General features: G+C 36.2%; 1 protein-coding gene across 1 annotated transcript in view; it reads left to right on the plus strand.

Moving 5' to 3' along the window:
- The window catches only part of fam189a1 (family with sequence similarity 189 member A1), a gene marked incomplete at both ends in the record, with an annotated part of 103,032 nt that overhangs the window by 74,770 nt on the left and 6,922 nt on the right, over positions 1–21,340 (plus strand). Inside the window, 4 exons of the mRNA XM_079242340.1 lie at positions 7,664–7,774; positions 10,244–10,375; positions 17,930–18,037; positions 19,484–19,644. Of these exons, the coding sequence (XP_079098466.1) occupies positions 7,664–7,774; positions 10,244–10,375; positions 17,930–18,037; positions 19,484–19,644 (512 nt within the window). The remainder of the gene's footprint in view (positions 1–7,663; positions 7,775–10,243; positions 10,376–17,929; positions 18,038–19,483; positions 19,645–21,340) is intronic.

The raw sequence follows: 21,340 nt of genomic DNA on the forward strand, positions 1-21,340 counted from the left end.
CATCACACCTAACCCTGATGATTCCATCTGAAGACAAACACACATCCCGTGTGTATATATATATATATATATATACACACATAACATACTATGTATATACAGAGCGTTACCTTAGTTACCTTTGTGAACCAACAGAAACCATGTTTTGCGGCTGCATTGGCGCTGCTTTGTATCGTCAGTCAGAGGGAACATCTCTAGAAATGCATTGTCTTGTTTTCTGTCTGTGTTTTAACCCCAGTATTAAAGTATTAAATGCTTGGGATTTAATACTTTTACATTCCCCTTTTACATTCCCCTAAAGCTGAACAGTTTTTCAGATCTGGCTATCCAGTAAATAATCCAGATATAATACTGTACTACTGCCTCCTCAAAATCAACATTCTTAGTACATCTCGTATTGTCTTTTAAGTGCTTTCTGTGCACAGATGTGTCAAAGCCCTGCAGGGGCCAGAGGATTGATATTCAGTGTCGGAGGGAAACTGTATCAGAGGTTGTGTGATCTGCTGAGCAGCAGCAAAACAACATTGCTTCCATCTCTCGTGGCTCAGAGATAATTGAAAATAAATTGTGTTGTGTCGCAGTGCTGCTGCAGACTAAATACTAATTTGCGTTGCAGTCAGGGGATGCAAAGTGTTTCAGATTCTCTTTAAAGCAAGTCCCATATGATCATACTGTTCAATCTTTAATTTTTTGCCTGAAGAAGGGTTAAACCACAGGAGCAGGTAAAAAATCTTTTCAAAGAGGCTTCGAGGCAAAAGGTAAGTTAATAAGATAAACTGAAAGTGCCGATGTCGGCTATTCCCTCTTAATTGTGTATATTTGACATAAATTGTTGTAGATTACAAAAAGAAATTCAACATATTGATATTCTCTTTTATTTAAAGTCTAACTAAACTGTAGAATTAGGGCCCCTTTAGTTATAAGTTAGATTTATTTCTCAAGAAATAAGTTTAAAAAAACAAACAGTGATTCTGCTTTATATAACAAGTAAAATCCAACAACCTTTGTATTTTGATTGTGTGTTCAGATAAAACAATAAAAATTTCAACACCATATGGCTGTTTGGTTGTTAAAGCAGCTGAAAGTGCACCATGTACTACTGAAAGCAAGGTTTGTAAGAAGGAGGTGTACAGTAAATTGCATAACATGTTATGGTTTGTACTTCTTATGCATCTTTGATGAGCTGGTTAGTGTTTAAATTTCATCATCTGCTTTGCTCAGTGAAGCAAAGGCAGATAATCTGTGGAACTGAAACATGCTTGGAGGTTGTTTTGCACAAGGTTATTTGACGTATCAACATTAGTTAATTTAAGAATTGCCCACATTTTTCACCAGCAGACTACATGGATGTCCTGTACTGCACAAACTGATATTACTCCTCATAAGACGCCATGTTAATTTGCAATAATTTGAATATTTTCAGAACCAAAAAACCAGCTGTTATATTATTATTTTTTACTATTAATAATAAGTCTTAAAAACCAAATTAATTTCTCAAGCTTTTACTGACTTGCTTTGACTTGTAAAGTTGATCAGTAGCTGTCATAATAAAGTATTATCACAAATGGTGATTTAGATGTTAAATTAAATAAATTCATGAATACTAAAAACTGTGAAATCACTGAAAGTCTGAAACTTGAGCTAACTGCAGCCCAGATCAGAAACAGGTTTCTATAAGAAGCTTTTAAAGTGCATACAGTTTGCTCATCTTCAACTTGTCTGAAATAGCATCATTAAAAGAAAAAACAGTTAAAGGCAGCAGTCAATGTTGCGATGACGTTAAAGACCAAAAGAACATGCAGATAAAACTGCATGTCAGCCGGGTAGCAGTAGACGTAAATCAGAACCTGCAGGAGAGCAGTAATGTGCCACTTTGCAGAGATGATGCACAAACTGGGCTGACATGGAAAGCATCGGATGGGAGCCTTTGTTGTCACTTCATCAAAAAATTCAGCATCTGAGCTGCGGAAAGCAGCATCTCATTTAACTAGAGGGGTTTTTAGAAAGAAGTGCTGTAGGCAGATGAAACTAAACAGACTTTTGGCCACCATGCAGAAGCTTCAGGGAAAAAATAAAGTTGCAGTTTTACATCTGCTCCATGGGTACAGAAAACATTCATACATTTGCTATTTCATTTTTCATGTTCATTAAACATAAGTTAAAGAAACACAATTCATACAATAATTTTTTTTGTTATACTGTATAGATTTGTGATTGCGTCATTTCTCCAGAGCTGCCAGACATTGACATCCAAACATATAAACACAGTTGTGTAACTGTGTAATATGAATATTAAAAAGTTTTTCCCCTTTAAAATATTAGTTTATTTCAACTTAAATATACTGCTTTAATATGAGGCCTCAGTTTGATCTTTTCCTTTAATTTATTTATCTGTATTTTTATGAAGCAGCTTTAAATGAAACATTGGATGTGTGCATGGTCATGATCTGCTGCTGCATCCTCCAGCTGCCCCACAGAAATGCTTTTCTTATCTCTAAATAATATAATAATAATAATAATAATAATAAACCAAGCTGATGAATGAGTTTAGTTTGTGTCAATATTTCAGGCAGCACATGCAGATGGAGAGAACTCAAATTTAAAGCTGAGATGACTTTGAATGACAGCATTGGACTTCTGCTGCAAAGACTTGCTTGTGTTGGTCTACTAAAGATGATTCCACACATGACTGTGTGTGTAACTTATTAATTTGACAATTTAAAATAGACTCTCTTATTGAACCTAAATTCTCGAATATATATATATATATATATATATATATATATATATATATATAAGTAAAATCTTTAGATTTAGTTTGGTTAGCTTAGCTTCAGGAGTAGAGAAGAGAATATTTTTTCGCCCGCTTCAGGCCTTATTCTACATCATCTTTGTAGGGTAATTGTTAGTTTTATCCATCGTAGGATAAAATGGTTGATCGCACTCTGTTTGTGTGAACAGACTCAGCAGGAAGTCAGCTAACTCTGAGGAAAATCTTTGCTGCAAACATGATGTATGCTTGTAGCTATAAGTAAAGATCAAGCAGTTTCACAGAAATAAGTGGGGCACCATCTTTGAAAACAGAATTCCAATTATTTACTTCATCCAAGATTCCCTCCTTGTAAAACATAGCTTACTTTGTATCATATGCAGCCTGTTTTTCATTGGTATGTTTTCATTCACATGTCACCAAAGCATTATTAATATTTGCACTTTGAAGAGTAACCTGGATCAAGATGAAGCCAAAAGATTTCAACCTCAGTGACAGTTATGGGGAATTACAGCGGCACACCTGAACCTCGGGTCCTCCTCTATAATCTGTGTGTCGTGGAGATGGATGGTGATTGTGTTATGGTGTATTGTTCTCTACAGTCAGTGTTAAACAATGTAATGATGACATGCAGCATAAATCTACTGTGGCGGTTACAACAACCGACGGCTGTGTACGTCCATTATTGTGGATGTGTGTGTGTGTGTGTGTTTTTCTCTTTGGCATGCAGAGGGCAGCGCAGCAGTAATTAATGACTAGCTGCTAAATGGTGCTATGTGATCTCACATGATAATGAGAAGGCTTTTGTGTGATGCCAAGCATGACAATCAGCTCAGCAGAGAGAAGATATTGAAGTGCACAGGTCATGTCTTGGTCATACAGACCTATCGAGCTCAAATCAGGGTTCTTTGTTACAAATTTTACAGTGCTTGAGTTAAAAACACAAATATTTTAACATATATTTCTGATCCAGTAAAGGTATTTCACACCACCTCTGTTGTTTCATTAATGTGAGGACATTCCAGTAAAGGATCATTGTGTACTCTGACAAAGTTATTAATCTCATAAATTAAGCAACTCTTTAAAGCTGCATGATATGTATAATAGTACTCAAATGGTCACTGGGGCTTTGATAAAAAGAAACCATTTCCCTTCTCTGTTAGAGTCTCTGTTTGAAGCACAGCATTAAAGCTGACTCTCTCTCAACAGGCAACAAAGGGAAATCTGAAGAGGTTTTGTTAAAGCACATCTTTTAACCCATATGTCAGGGAAGAAGCTTTAACTGTCACTGCTTTTTGCATAACAATATCCTTGTTGTGATAGTTACTGTCATGACATCATTCAAACTGAATGCTCCCGCTGCCCCAAGTGTGCTAATGAAGATGCGTAGTTCTCTTCGCTTCTGTAGAACATCACTCTGCAAATGTTAACTACTGCTGTCATACTTATCAATGCTGCATGCATATTATGACAAATCTCTGCCTGAACCATTGTGGATTCAGTGTTTCGTTATCTACAATATCACACTAGTTTTCCGTTTAAAATGTGCTCACATTTGCTTGTTGCATCCTAAAAGGGGTGAGAGTAAAAAAAAATCAAGATGGCTGCAGATGATTGTCTTGATATTTTAAAACATATGTTTTTTCAAATGTTTTGCTGTTCAAATTTAGCAAGTAATTATGTTTTAAACATTGTACATCAAGCATATAAATTGATTCTTTTCATTTATGTAAATTGACCAGAACAATCAGAAGAGAGCAGCTCATATTACATATCATGATTTCCATATGTTATTGTCCTACATTCATTTATTAGATTCATTGATGATAAAAAACATACCTTTAGCTTTAGAAATAACAATTTTATTAGTTGAATATTTAAAAAAAAACAAAAAAAAAACACAGCAACTATGTTACAGTTGTTCATTTTCCTTTTTTTTTTATTACAACAGTAATACAAGCAACATCAGTAGGGTTACAAACTAGTGTTATTTCTGTCAACTCTAAATAAAGACAGGATACACTAGATTAGCAAGTCTTTCAACATTTGTAAAATATGACAATATTCATGTGGTGAATGTGTGTTTTATCTTTCTGAGTCACTTTGCATTCAGCCTTTTATGTTGTATTGAAATAAAATGAAAATATAACAAGTAGATCAATCCCCCCTTTTGATCGTCATAAAAGTGGATTCACCATCGTACCATTATGTACTATATATATATACATATATATATACATACATATATATATATATATATATATATATATATATATATATATATATATATATATATATATATATATATATATATATATATATATATATATATATATATATATATATATATGTGGTTTTTTTTTTGTTTTTGTTTTTTAGTGATTCAGTGATTTAGTGATTCAGTTCTCATATATATATATATATAGTATATATATATATATATATATATATATATATATGTATACATATACATATATATATATATATGTATGTATATATATATATATATATATATATATATATATATATATATATATATATATGTATACATATATATATATATATATATATATACATATATATATATATATATATATATATATATATATATATATATATATATATATATATATATATATAACATACATATATATATATATATATATATATATATATATGTATACATATATATATATATATATATATATATATATACTATATATATATATATATATATATATATATATATATATATATATATATATATATATATATATATATATATATATATATATATAAGAGCTACCTCTCATTTATTTTCCATACCAATTCCATATGGGTATAAGACTGTTGTGTATTCATTATATTGCAGAACAACACTGCGTTGTTGTTTGCAATTTCTTACTGTGGTAAAGAATCCATTCAAAAATCATAAAGGTACAAGATAAAATGTTTTCAACCTTAAGTACAATTTAAAAAATTTATAGTTAAATAAATTAATTACCCAAAAGAAAAGTCAACCTTCCCCTGTGATGCTTCATTTGAACCTCACTGTTTTACGTTGTACTGTAGCAAATGAGAATTCAAGGTGCTTAAAAGGCCATAAGTCGGATTTGCTTTAGTGATTCAGTTCTCATTGTTTTGCCTGGAAACCAACTATGTAAGTATAAGTCAGATTCTCGCTGCCATTTAATAAGTAATGCATCACATATTTACTATTACAAATAATGAGAATAATTCATTTTGCACATCCTAAAAAATGTCATCCAACTGTGCCCTCATTTCCAACCATTAATGATCACATCCATAGAAATGAATATATATTCATATACATTTATATTCATACATGTGTTAACATATGAATAAGACTATTCCAATGACTTATATATATTTTTAATACATTTCACATTGCCTATTGCTGATTACTGAGTGCATGTAGGCTACATCTAAAAACATAATTTTTATTCAATTATTTATAATAATCCATCTATCCATTTTCTAAACCACTTCATTCAATTCAGGGTCGCAGGAAGCTGGAGCTTATTCCAGCAATCGTTTGGTGAGAGGTTGGGTACACCATAGACAGGTTGCCAGTCCATCACAGTATTTATAATAATGTGTTGGATAAATTATGATTCATTTGTTGCTCAAGACTGCTCCACATTTAGAAGATATCTTTTTATGTGTGAAGCTCTATTATGTTCAGTGGTTTTCCTGTTTTTATTCTAATGCAGCTGATCATCTGGGAACCCTGCAGCTTGATATCAAATTCAGATGAAATCCTAATTAATCACATCTACACATCATTACCACCACTACACCATGGGACTACGCAGACACGTTCTTTCTCTCTCCTCGGCATAGTTCTATCTGTTATGACTGTCTTATTTCTTTTTTCTGGTGTCTGCATCTCCTTTCTTCTCCTCTGTTTTCCTTCTTTGCCATCCAATAAGTTGTTGCTCAAGTTCACACATCAGCCTCCCAATCTGTCAATTGTCTGCTGTGGAAAAAAACACTTAAACTTATCACTCCATCTGTTTATAACATGCTATCTCCAGTTCTTTGCCTTTTCCCTCCCCTTGAGAATCTCTCCTCCTCTCCATCTGTTTATATGTTTCCTCAATCACCTTTCTACCGAGCTCCTCCTTCAAGTGCCCTCTTTGTCCTCCACCAATTCTGTTGGTTCCAACACTTTACAAGCAAAACTTTTACTGTATTGGTTTTTCTTCTTTCTTTTTGAATTCAGTTGATTCTTAGCCATCAACTTGCTCTTAAACTATAGTCTGAGTTTACATAACGCAGAGGCCAGGTTTCTATTTTTCCCACTGTCTTCTGAAAAATTGAAAGCACTTTTCCTGGTGTTTGAACTGTGAAGTACCAGTGAAGATAGCAGCCATATTTCTCCTAACAGGATGTCCACAGAGCTGTCAGCTAGGAAATAAAAAAAATAAAAAAAAGCTTAAACTTTTAGGAAAGGCGGCCAAGGAAATCCAAGGTTACCTTTTTGTGTTTATGTTGGAGATTGATTTTAGCTGCTCCACAGCTGTTGCCATGTTGTGGAGGACAAAACATTCACTTCAGGTTTACAATATCCACCTTTGGATAAGCTGCTTCATGCGTCTTAATGCAAAAACCTCAGATTTTTATTAAGTTTGGATTCTGAAAATAAGGAAAAGAAATGTTTGTGCTCGACATAAAGACTTATTTCCTCTACAAGATCTGTTGAAATCACAGTGATGATTGATTACTGTGCCTCTGGTATTATAGCTATTTTCAACGAAAGCATCACAGGGACGTAAGTGGCGAAACATTGCAATCAGCAGCAAGCAACAACATAATGCTGTCCTTTTTTTTTTCTAATATCTGTCTTCCCCTCCTGTTTTTCTGTCACAGATCACATTCTTCATGCTGCTGTCTGCAGTGTGTGTGATGCTCAACTTGGCAGGCTCCATCCTCTCCTGCCAGAACGCTCAGCTTGTCAACTCACTGGAAGATTGTCAACTGGTGAGTCCAAATGGACATTAACCCATGCTATTCCCAGTCGAAAACTGTTTTGAAAAGGTATTCATCTGAACAAGTCACGGAGGGGTGACCTGTAGAATCTTTGATCACTGTTATCAAAACATATATGATACATCGTCCTGATACCCTTTTTTTCATCAGTTTTGATTGTAGATTTACAACCTTGAATAGCTGATGATGAATATTGCAACATATATACCTAAAATCACACCCTCTTTAAAGTAAAAAAAAAACATTGAGTCAGCACATATTACATTTCAGTATCCCAAGTATAATGTTACTTTTTTTTACTGTATGAGAAGCTTTTAATATGAACATGCCTACAAGACCTTAACAGCACAAATTAAATATGTTTGCTTCAGAATGAAACACAAAAAAGCAAAACTATTGATGTATTTTACATAAAAAAATAAGTAAACATGGTCCAGTTTAATTCAACACATCAAGATGGACAAAACTTTCACAGACAAAACACATATTGTCGTTGTACCATTGTAAAGAACCACTTACAATTTCTCATCCGTAGGCAGTAGAGCTACAGCTAGCTCATTCAAACTAAGAAAATAAAGCAGACAAATGTAACAAGAGTCTGCAGACACCAAATCCCAACCACCCCAAGTCAGACACTGAGTACACACTTTTAGCAGCAGGTGCAATTAGTTGCTGCGGCTTTAATGGAGCACGCAACCGAGGAACTGGTCCAATCAGGCATTCTGGTAGACAGGATGAAGAGCAAGGGCAAGTGGCAATCCTAGACGAGTACCTCAACTCTCTGATTTACATAGTTAAGAAGACACTCCAAGTGACGAAGCCCAGAAAAAAAAAGGTGTGAAATAGTTGATATTCAGAATATGTCACCCCCTGCAGTTGCAGAGATTTTCTATAAGCGTGCTCATAAAGGTAAGAACAACATGGGGTTACACGGATGTGGTATTTAGAGAAGATGGATCCCCTCAAATGGTGTAAATTGTGATTTAAAAGTAAAAGACTTGAGCTGATTTTTGTTCTCAAACCAGTAACTTTCATGAGAAGTAACACATGGCAAATGGTTATGTGTTGCTTGTTTTGTGTGTTCAAGTCCAAATTTACAAATGTCAGCACATGGTGGGCTGACTGGCAGTACTTCTGCTCTAAACAGGCTGCAGGACTGAGTCAGCACCAAAACTGGACAGAACTATTTGTTTATGACCAGTGTCTCGCCATTAGCGGTTTTGTCTTTGCCAGAATCAAGCATAGCTAAAGCACAGATGGAAAAAAAAAGTACTTCAAAGGGTAATGGAGTTAATGGTTTTGAACTGCAACAAAACTGCGATGCAAAGAAGTGGGCAGCAAATTCTGAGACATCCTGACATATCCTGATGTTACACTGCATTCAGAAAAAGAGATAGGGGTCAGTACTTTACCAGAAGCACCTGTCAGCACCTGCTGGAGTTCCACTGTCCAACTGTTTTCATGTCAGAGGTGTGGGGAAGGCTGTCTGCAGCAATATTTCTTCAACTGGCATTCTGATATCCACTTCACTTCATGCAGTGGCTGACCACTGTGTCTGTATGCAGCCTTGTGGGTGGCTCTGTGGAGAGCTTTTATTCACACATTAAAACAATGTTGGTGTGTTTAACTAACATATAGTGAACTAGGTATGACATTACATCCAATCTGAGGCATTTTCATGAAGATTGGGGAAACATTGAGCTTCTTTTTTTTTGTAAGAAAAAACAATTCAGTTTGGACTCAAAGCAGTCCAAACTTTTCATACACGATGCTTAGCTGATGTGTTTTAGCTGGATTTCTAGCGCCAGGGGTTTGTATTCATTTCATGACTGAAGAAGCCCCCTGTGATTCATCAAGCATCCAACCCACTAACCCGACCGCACATACATTATAAGCAGCTTTTCTCCTTATGCAAGTGGGACCGAGCAAGTACACCAACTTCACCGCTTCATGCGGCTCCCCAGAGACACCCCCCCCCCAGTTGTGACTGAAATATTAATGTTCCTCATCTCCTCTCCCCAATGTAATTAACCCATACTTGTTAAGTTCATGTCCTGCTTTCTCTCAATCTGGGACACATAGCAGAGGTATTCTCTACCTCAATCCCTACGTAAGTCTCGTATCCTCACGGTCCTTTGTCTTGTACACGTGCAACAGCCATTTTCAGTTGCAGGAGATATTATGGTCTGTTTGTCTGTGTGAATTCTAACTTTTTCCCAATATATGGAACATAGTTCATGTCAGGGATAGAAATATTGTACTCATGACTTCAGAAAAAAAGCTCAGGTCTGATCTGAGCATGTGCGTGTGTGTGTGTGTGTGTGTGTGTGTGTGTGTGTGTGTGTGTGTGTGTGTGTGTGTGTTTGGATGCGTGTGCTTGTGTATGTGTGTGTTTTTCTTTCTGTGAATGTCGTATGCCTGCTTGAGTGCGGGTGTGTGTTTCCCCCTCCTCCTCCCCAGCTCAAGTTTGACAGCGATGGAGTGTGTGTTTGCTGCGAGCTACAGAAGCAAAGCTCCAGCTGCAACAACTTGGGAGAGACACTCAAACTGAATCCCCTGCGGGACTGCAATACCATACGCCTGCGACTCAAGGTGGGTGTTTGTATTGTGGGGATTGTGAAAACACTGGTATTTTTGCATATTAAATGCATTATGGATAAGTAAGACTGTGTTTAAATTTCTAGGTAATTTCATTAATCTCTTAAATCAGGTCTTTTATTGATGGTTCAGTGGGTCCCGACTACATAATGATTGCTTATTTAACCCGCAACTGGGTAAGAAGTGACTTAGTGTGCCTAATTAGTGCAGTATTTTTCTCCTTGTTTATGGAAAGGAATAATCATTTTGCTTTTCACGTGGTGTCATCTGCAAGCACAGACCATCAGAGACAGCTTTAACAACTCTATAATCTCATTGTGAACAACTGAATCCATCCGGGAGGCCAGACTGAGAAACAGCTCCAGGAAATCTTCCTGATTCAAACCCCAAACCTAATTATGTTGATATGATTTGCAAAAATTGGATTTCATACATTTCCATTAATTTGCTTTTTTACTTGTATATTTGAAATCTAGTGGTTGTGTGTGTGTGTGTGTGTGTGTGTGTGTGTGTGTGTGTGTGTGTGTGTGTGTGTGTGTGTGTGTGTGTGTGTGTGTGTGTGTGTGTGTAATTTGCCTTTGGAGATTTTACCTCTTGATCTTGGCTGTGTTACTACATGACTGAGATATGTCAGTGTCAATCATTTAATTAGCTGTGGTGGTCCAAACCAAAATCTTATAAATAAATTAAGAAATGACTGCTTTTCCTGACAACTCTTGATCAGATACAAGTCACACTTTCTTTGTGTATTGTAGGAAATTTTGAATCACTATTTTTTTCATGCATAATTTGTAGCACATGTTACGTTTGTCTGCATGTGGGGCTTTTGCTAATATTCAGAAGCAGTAACTGTGTTTCACAACAGCTAAAACTAGATTCAGGTATAAAAAGATAGGAAAAGAAAAAGATTCTGGCTGGTTAATCAATGCAAAGATTAATACATTTTTCTACTGATAATTAGATCATAATGACCATCCCATAATGCTTATTAACAGCAACAGACAATGGACAGCCATGGAGTGTTGCAGTGACATTATAGCTCCAAAATCCAGAATCACTTAGGGATTTTTTTTTTCTGTTTAAGTATTAACAGTATATTGAGTGTAGTGGAGAAAGAGAAAAGAAATACACAACAAAAGATATTTTAAAAAGCAGAACAAAGTCAGTATTTCTAATTGAACAACAGGAAATTGTCTGAAAGTAAATGTATGTACATACTGAGAAGCCAAATGTAAACTATCATGTTATAGTGAGTTAAAGGAAGGCAGCGACGTGGATATTGGTGCTATTTAGTGATTAATAAAAAATAAAAAAAAACAAAAAAAACATCTGCATTGGAAAAACACACCATACCAGAACTTTTATTTGGTGCAGATTCAATGGAACATAAAAAATAATGGCCTGAAGATAACACACACATCTCCAGCTACTGACAATATAAGGTTGATTTTTTTTATTTAGCTTTTTCCACTACAAAATCAAACATTTCAGTGAACTGTCTCTTTTTCCCTGAATTCCTGTGTAGCATTCTGCATATGAGAACAATATAAGGCTTCAGTCTCACATTAATTAGAGATGAAGTGGATACTTATCTATGCACAGAAGCCAGGTCTCTCAGTGCGGTGTGTTTCTATGGGCTGGCTGTAGCCGGCACATTTGCGACCTCAGCGGAATACCTTGACTCCTGGTGTCGGCACAAATGATCTACAGTGTGCCCTTCTGTGCTGTTATTGGATAATGACAATCATATCCATTCATTTTATGTCTCTGATTGATTATAAAACATTGATAACCTAATAAAAGACTTTTTCAGATGAAGCATGATTATGAAAAGAGGAAAAATCGCGCACATTTGTCACTGTGATCATAACTCATTAAAGAGATGGAGAATTGGTGCTATAAACCTTTATTAAGTGCTAAAGTAGTCAGATATATTGAGTCATGTCTAACAGGAAGCTGGCATTTCCAGATCCCGGGAGTCCTTTGCTTTTTCAGACGGCTGTTAGTCTGCGACAGATTATAATGCAGCAGCCAGACTGTTTATTCCAGTTCAATAAACTACAAAAGGGAGAGTTGATTTCTCATAACAGATAAAGTTTTTGGTTTTATTTTTTTTTTTTTTATAATATAGAAATTCATATTTCTGCTTATATGTGCATTTCCCGCCTCTGAAGACACATTTTATTTCCATCCCATTTTTCTATTCTTTACTTTGCCTGAGGCTGTAATTCATCTGTGAGGAGGAGGATGGAGGTAATTTGTGGTTTCCTGTAAGGGATCGGATGTGTAACTTTGCCCTAATTGACCTGTGGGGAACAAGGTTTCTTCCACAGGTAAAATTCTTTTGTGAGCAGCCTCTATATTAAGCAGTTTATGTGGAGGTGTTGTTGTATTTCTTTGCCTGCCAGCATTTCTTTTATTATCATGTATTTTGTGCCCATGAGGAGGAAAAACAAAAGATTTTTGAACATCTGTGCAGCAGATGCATCACAATGACAAAATATTTGCTCGAATGAAGCCATCATAAATGTTTTTTTTCTCTCTCGACACACTTGCAGTTCCACTTTGCTGGGATGTTATTTTAACACACACAGAGGTTTGGTTTTAGTGTAATGCTGCCAGGAATAATCTGATCTTAATCTCAGCTTAATCCGAGTCTTTCCAGTCTAAGATCCACTGCAGGATGCATAAATGATTATTGTTTGACATATTTTAAGACATTTTAATACATTAAGGTGCAGAGCTTAATCTCATCACTCCCTATAAGCAGGCAGGCACAATGGTCAAACCTTTTTACAGACCGACTTGACTGTAGCACTGCTGACTAAACCTGCATCTGTTCAGCTAAATGATTTCATGTTACCTGTTTGTATTGCTTCCTGCATATTATAGTCATCTATGAGAAAGCCAGAGAGTGACACAATTCATTCACATTGAGCAAGGCCACATTCTCAAACATATTCCTGATTTGTATTCAGACCAAACAGTGACAGACTTCTTTAGAGTCACAGTTAAAGGGATTAGAGCTGGCAGAGCTGTTATGATATTAAAATTTCCCTACATCATTGTGGCCAAAAACATTAATTATATCTGTAGGGATCTAAAAAAAAAACATATTTAAAATGAGAATATCTCGCTTTTGATTTTGGTTGCTCTGTTGACAATTGAATTGCACTCAAAATAGTAAGTAAGAAACTGGAGACATCTTTGTTTATCTTTGTAAACTCACTATGATCATATATCCATTATCAACTGGATATTAATATTTTATTCTTCTAGTTTACCAGTTACCATCACTACCAGATTATCATGGCCCTCCTGTTGCTGGGATCTTTTGTTTGCCTGTCTGAGAGATTGTAAAGCACAAAACCAACCAAATGACTGATTTAATTCATTTATAGACTACTTGGCCATGCACGCTGCATGGCCAATAAAAAAATCACCACAAAAAATTGAAAAAAGATCACACACCGTAAAGGTATTGTATTGATGTTGGGAGACTTGGACCACTGCGTTAAGCCTTCTCCAGCACATCCCACAGACTGTCGATGCGGTTCAGGTCTGGAACCCATGTGTGAAAGGATGTCTCATTCTCCCTGAACCATTCTTTCACAATTTCAGCCTGATGACTTTTGCCATTATCACCTTGTATTGTGGCCATTCGGGAAGGAAAAAAAATGTTGGAATAACTTGGTCAATCAGTATATTCACATTTCTTAACATACCTGACCGACTGCAGCACATCCAGATCCAAGACTCCCCCACAGGCTCACACAACAGGCACAGACATGATGGCTACATTACTTCATCATCCTCTCTTCTAACCTTGATGTGCCTATCACTCTGGAACAGGATACATCTGGACCCATCAGACCATATGATCTTCTTCCTTTGCTCCAGAGTCAAATCTCTATTCTGCCAGCAAATTGAAGCTTCTTCCTCCAGTTTGTCTCATTGATTAGTAGTTTTCTCATGGCTTCTTTGCTGTTCAGTCTCAATCCCTTGAGCTCCCTTCAAAATTGTGCATGTGAAAAGGTTCTTACTTTAGCTAATAAATACAAGTTTTAGAGCAAGGGTCTGTTGAGATAATCCTGCCATTGTATGGTACAAATACATACATGCAGAAGTCTCTGACTGAACACTCTGCTGTCTCTTTACTGTGTTGCATTTAACTTTTGCAGCGGTTTTCTTGGATCCTCCTCCTTTTATCATTCTGCTAACTTTGCTGTCTCAGTCTGCTTGAACAGTCTTAAAGTAGTGTATAGACACATGAGTGTGTACAATATGTTCCTGCAGCTATTTCTCATTCTAAAACATACTACCGCTCTCTCTTCATTTCTTTTGTATTCTTGCATGAAGCTTTTATGAGCAAACATTATCATATTTCCCATCACAGTGGTTGGAAGAAATGGTTTGAATTTCCTCCACTTTTCTGTTTTTCTTGCTTCTGCATCTTCTTTGTTTTCTCTTAAAGTCATGTGGGATTTCGTGTGTTATATTGTTCATTAACTTGGTTTTGGTGAGCCTAAATAGCAGATCCTCCTGGTGAGCATGTTGCCAGTTGCCATGGACACTCATTATAACAGAACTATAATGAGCAGCACAGCCTCCAAACCAATGTGGGAAAAAAAATAGTTTGATTCCCCAGACCATTGCAGTGCATAAAATGATCATTTTTTCTTTTTCTTTTAAATGTTTTTTTTTTCTTTTATTTTCTTTTTGTCAGTGCAACACTTGTTAAAGATAAAAATATACACGTTCATGGGATGATTTATCCCATGAACAAGCAACAGTAACAGTAACAGATCGATGCCATAGTAATCATCTTTTAGAGAACAGAATGTGTGATCATTGCTGAGCCAATTGATCCCTCTTGCACCTTCAGCATTGAAAACATCACTCAGCTTTTAGCATTTATTTTGCAGTTGCACAACATCAAAGCTGTAGCTGATTATTGTTCCACACACTTTGGCTCCTGGACCAGTGTGTGCAGCAACAATTAAAGATCTCTGAATTAATTTGGCCATGGTGTGAAACTTAACACTGCAAAAAGATTTCCAATTCACTCCTCTCAACCAGACGAATATTTTTATCCTTGCTTCAGGGACCTGTGATGGTGCATGAGTAATCCATAGAAATAAAACCTAAAAACAAACTGCGTGTCAGTATATAAAAGATAATGGTGTTCTGAAAATAATCTTGTGTCTCTGTCCAGAACTACAATAACAAAATGTAACAGAGATCACCTCCTCTGTTTTCTATAAATGGAGGTTAGAAAGTCTCTGAAGAGCTTTCCAAACTGGCTGATTACCCCAAATGTCTGAAGGGCTTCTTGAATAAAGTCCTGGCTTATCATAACCAAGAATTGCACAGGGATGTCATTAAGGAAAATTTTAATCTAACCTGCGCTGAGACCAGTAACTTCATGCTGGCTGGGGAAAATCAGGATACAAGTCTTTGTTACTCTAAGCGTGTTGTAATTTCAGAAGCTAGAGGGAGCAACTAATTGAGATGTCTGGTCAAAAACTTCATGGTTCAAGAGACAGCAGTTGAGTATCAGTGATGTGAAAAAGCAATTAAGTCCTCTGTTCAGTCTGCTGCTGTAAGGTTGTAGCCACATTAAGCAGGAGGTGAACATAGGAAAAACAGTTCATTTTTCATTTTTGTGCCTCCACAGTGACAAGTCAAAAACCAAATGCAGGATTTAATCTTGAACCATTCTAAAGTGTGAAATATTAATTTTTACATCTGATTCCTTTATGTATGCAAAAGTAGCAGCTCTATTCCTACCAACCAAAGGACTCATCTCCTCAAACCATCTCCAAGTGTGCGCCCAGACGTCTTTAAAAAGATCCCAATTCCGTCTGCTTGTATCTTCAGTCGAACTTCCCAAGAACTGGTTCATTTGGGAGAATAGGACTTGACCTTTAAATGAACAACTTTCCCTTTAGAGTAGCTTCTTCTACACCATGACATAGTTTTCCAGTGCCTAAATCACAGAAGATGTTGCACCAATGTGCCTGGGAAACTCTTACTCCAGCCTTTCTCAACATCTAAAGGCCTTTTAGTGTCTGAGTGATCCCTGGAGCTCTCGAGGACAATGGGCCTAAAGGCTTTCAAAAAGCAAATTGGTCTTGTATGAGGGGTTAGACGACTACAAACTCCCGGCTGATTCCTTGGAGAGGCAAGAGAGTTGGTCCTTTACCCATGGGAGATAGCCAAACCCACCTACAGGTAGCCAAAGGTGACAGCCTGGTGGACAAAAGTGGCTTGAGGGACAGTGAATGCTGGCAGCGGTGGAAAGAGTAAGAAGTTGAAAACTTATTTGTACTGCTTATTACCAGAGTCTTTTAACTCTAACTCACAAGGGGAAAGCGGTGAAAATGTTTTAATCACAGTTCTGTTAAAGGCTGCAGAGGATTTTCAATGAACTGTCACACACTGCTTCTTCAGACCTTCCTTCAACACACAATATAGCACAAAGCTGTGAATATCAAAGAAGACCATGCTATAGTTGTATAGCTTTTTAATGCACTGCATAACTTCAGCTCGCTTTTGGCTGGCATCTTTTACTTTCTGCTCACACAGACCTGATCTTTAACATCTGGCTGCTGCCATTAAAACATGTTTCAAGAACCGTTGCATGGCTTGCAGTCAGGCACTTTTCAAAATCCAATTTAATCCATTTTATATCACCAACTATGAAAAGAGTGTAAATAATGAGCAGTTCCCTGGTGGGCAAGTGGTTGCTGCCTGCAGTATACAAGTTTGGACTTCCTTTACATAACTGTTGCCCAGACAGCAAACCACAGCCTGCTAGATCCCAGCAGATGAGACGTCCGCTCTAAAGGCTCATTCTACAAGTTGGGGTGTGTAATGTCACTAATAATCAGTGTAGAATTAATCCTAAGAATAATATGCGCTGTAGGCCAGAAAAAGAAGACCGCAGAGCTTTGTTTACAAGTCTTTGTGTGCAAGATTTCTTTTTTCTTTTGGAAAAATGTGTGGTGTACTTTTAATCTACTTTCAGGAAAGCAGAAACATCCAAAATGAAGTGTTTTATGGACACTGATCTAAGTGCAGCAGTTTGCAGTTTGTTTGTAGATGTTTTTGCTTGAAAACATAATTCAACATGTTGTGTTTCTGCTGTAAATAATCAATCAATCCCACCACTCCCCTTAGCCTCTCTTTAGACACAGGATGCTGGGTTGGCGTTTCTCAGTTTGTCCCCTTTTTGTTCCTTCAGACTGTGCTCATGCTTAAAAGACTGAATATTTATTAACTTAATTTTCACTCATTTGAATAAATTTGCAACACTTCTAGGAAACAGAAGTGCTGCAAAACAGTAGATGTTGGAAAAGCGATGTCTCACAGCAGTGCCACCCTTCTAAATGTTTAAACTATGCAACTGCACCGATTACATTTCTGCCGTGTCAACCTCACAACTTTTTATTATTATATCTTCTGTTCTCCTATTCCTCATGTTTTGGTCTCATCTTCTTCCCAACTACACTCTAACAGTCCTCTCCTCCTTGTCTTCTCCTGTAGGAGCTGCTGTTTAGCGTTTGTGCCCTTAACGTCATTTCCACTATCGTGTGTGCTCTTGCCACTGCAATGTGCTGTATGCAGATGGTGTCAACTGATGTGCTGCAGATGGTAAGTGTGATGGAGGGGCAGACGACAGCCATTACTACCACTGTTTTGTATCTCTTCGACACAACAGCAACTGAAAAGGCAGAGCATGCTGTCAACATGATGCTAAGTATGCACTAACATCTGATGCAAGAGCCTTCTTCAGACATCTTCTTGCTGTACATTTTATGCACGCTTAAACAATCTTAAATATTTAAAGTGCTGCTTATGGCTGCTTGTGAAGATTGGTTTGACAACAGGCTGAAGGGGAAGTCAGCAGATGATCCTAGCTGGTACAATAAGATTTGAAACTCAGACTGAAATGACTCTTGTGAGTCACGTTTTGTTAAATCTGTAATGTTTGATGCAACCTGGGGTGTTTTTGCATGAACAACATAATCATTTTAGAGATATTATGAAAAAATATTATGAAAGCTTTCATTATCCTTTTTATTTAAATTGTATTTTGTTTAGTTTTGTCTGTTATTCTTTGATCTGAGATAAATTACTGTAAAATAGCTTTATGACATCCTGGGAAAAGGTTGTGATAATAATAAAAAAATTAAAAAAAAATAAAATAAAATAAAATAAAAAAATAAATAAAAAAAATAAATAAATAAAAAAAAAAATAAAATAAAATATATATATATATATATATATATATATATATATATATATATATATATATATATATATATATATATATATATATATATATATATATATATTTATATGTGTGTGTGGTTTTTTTTTTTTTAAATTTTTTTTTGTGTGTGATTATGTGAAATGTGAAGAGGGCCTTAACTCTGAACAGACTAACCACAGACTATGAATTACATAGGCATGTAGGCAGACCATTGGCCATAATAAATATGAAGATGCAGGTATATTTTTCTTTCTTTTGCATCTAATATTAACATATTAAAAAAGTGTTTGAACCATATATTTTTGCAAAGAGCAAATAACAAGGAAACAGAGCCAAGCAGCTGAAAATGCAGTGATGAAGATACAGATACAGCAGTGTGTCTTATCTCCAACAGTTTCATTGTGTTTTCCGAGTGGCTTCATTTCCCATTTACTGCACAGGGTGTTAACCTGTTGTGTTGTTCTCAGTAAATTCACACCAATCAATAGCAGCAGTGGCAGCCAAGAAACTAGAGGTTAAGGTTGGCTAAGACTGGAAGGTTATCCCACATACAGAAGTCTAAATGAGAAAGCTGAATTTGCCGTGCATATTTCGACTTGTTTAGCTGCTATGGTGATCTTTGCTTACTGATCAAAAAAGCAGGTCTGAATTTAATTGCGGTTATTTTGAATAACAACCTACTATTTAAAAGCAAGTTAATGCTTGCCTGTTTTCATGCTCCTGGAAAAAAATGTGCTTTAAAATAATGAGTAAACAACTCAGGACTCAAAAGAGAGTGTTAAAAGCAAAGTCTGAAAATGGTTCTTTTTTATACTGTGTTTCAGTTTATGCCACACAGAGCTCGAGCCTTAAATGCTGACTGCATGACCCCCCATGGAACCATCCTCCACCAAACACTGGACTTTGATGAGTTTATTCCTCCCATTCCTCCACCACCATACTACCCCCCAGAGTACACCTGCACTCCTTCCATGGATGGCCAGAGGTAGGAAGTAAAATACTACTGATCAGCTTCACAGTTATACCTCTAGCGGCACTGAATCCTCTGGGATATGAGAATACTTTTAAAGAATGTGCAAGAAAAAAAATGATCATTTGCTAATTAGATGGTATCTACAATCCAATAGGCCTGCTGGGAAATATGCTTCTTCTGCCAGAAATACTTAAAAATAGTTCTTGTTAAACTTTGTATGACAATTGATTTGTACTTCTGTACTCAGTGAAAACCACAACCACCAAAGATAAATACATCCACAAACCAACCTAATCCAGGAAATCACAACAGATGTATTAAGTGAAAATTGTGAATACAAGTTTATTACAGGTTGCTTCATGCACAGAAAGAATATTAAGATCTTCAAGACACTGAAAAAAATCAATAGAAATATTTTTACATAAGAATGAAGCTGGAAAAAAATATTGACTGACATGTTTTGGCCCTCAGGCAATAAATGATTCTGTCCTGGGAATCACCGTCTGGTTGTTTGTGAATGCAATTAATCTTTACATCCACAAGTGTAATGTTTAAAGTTTTCGATGCAAAAAACAAACAACAAAACAAAATGAATGATTTAAAACACACTAACCTGATGCTGTCCTTTTGTGTGACATCATTTTGGGGTTGATAGAGGTGAAGTGCATTTTTGATTTCATTGACATCATGTCCTACAGGCTGGCTCTAGGAGCTAATGAGAGAATCTTGTGGATACAAAAGCCTCCCAAAATATCTCATCCCAAAGAAAAGAACATGATTTTTAGTTTGCGGCTACCTGAAGGGGTGAAGTCCATGTTGCTGTTGTGGGACATTATCTATCATTCAGGTTTTTGGCATGTGTTCTGATTTATATTTACAGCAGACTGCTGTATACTACATGATTTCCTTGAAAGGATGAACAGGAACAGCATTTAAATCCATTTTAAAAATGTTCATGTTATTATTAAATAATCATGTTAATGTTTCAAATTTATATCCTCCTGACTACCAGTAGTTCAGATTTGTCCTCTGTGGAGGACCTTTGTAAACCTAAATATTTTCATCTCCCTGAATGCTACTGAACTAACACCTTTTGGTCTTTAAAGAGGACATTTAGTGCTTTTAAATGGTACCTCATTTGTGGGGGTGGGGCTTTGTGAACTTTCTTTCTCTCTTCAAGAAAAATGGCCTCCATTGCAACAAGCATGTTTTATGGGAAGAGCAAAAGTGCATAATACTTTTCTTTGTGCTGATTTTTACTTGAAATTTTGTTGTTATATTTTCATTGAATATCTTATAAACACATTAAATCGTCTCTTAGATAAATGTAACTATATTTTACCACAATATTTAAAAGTTTAAGCAATGTCCTCCGTAGTGGACATTTGTAGCTACACATTTTCTTCCTGGTAGTCAGGAGGATATACTATTTCACTTTATCTGCATCCACGTTCACCTTAGAATTTGCTCTGTAAAAGCTGTGAAAGATCAGAAGACTCCTCACTCGTCCCTCACTCCCTCCATTTCCATGGTGTTACTGTCAAGAGTGCTGCTGTGGCCACTTGGAAGAAAGCCACATCTATTTGTCAGTTATCCCATAAATATATACAAGGCTGAGGATGCATTTATGCTGTCTCTGCTCCAGGCTAGGGATGTGTCATGACATCATCATGCCTCGCATGATTGGTGGAAACTCTTAGGTTGTATT

This window comes from Telmatherina bonti (genome assembly GCF_933228915.1).
Source record: "Telmatherina bonti genome assembly, chromosome: 1".
In the NCBI taxonomy this organism is placed as follows: domain Eukaryota; kingdom Metazoa; phylum Chordata; class Actinopteri; order Atheriniformes; family Telmatherinidae; genus Telmatherina; species Telmatherina bonti.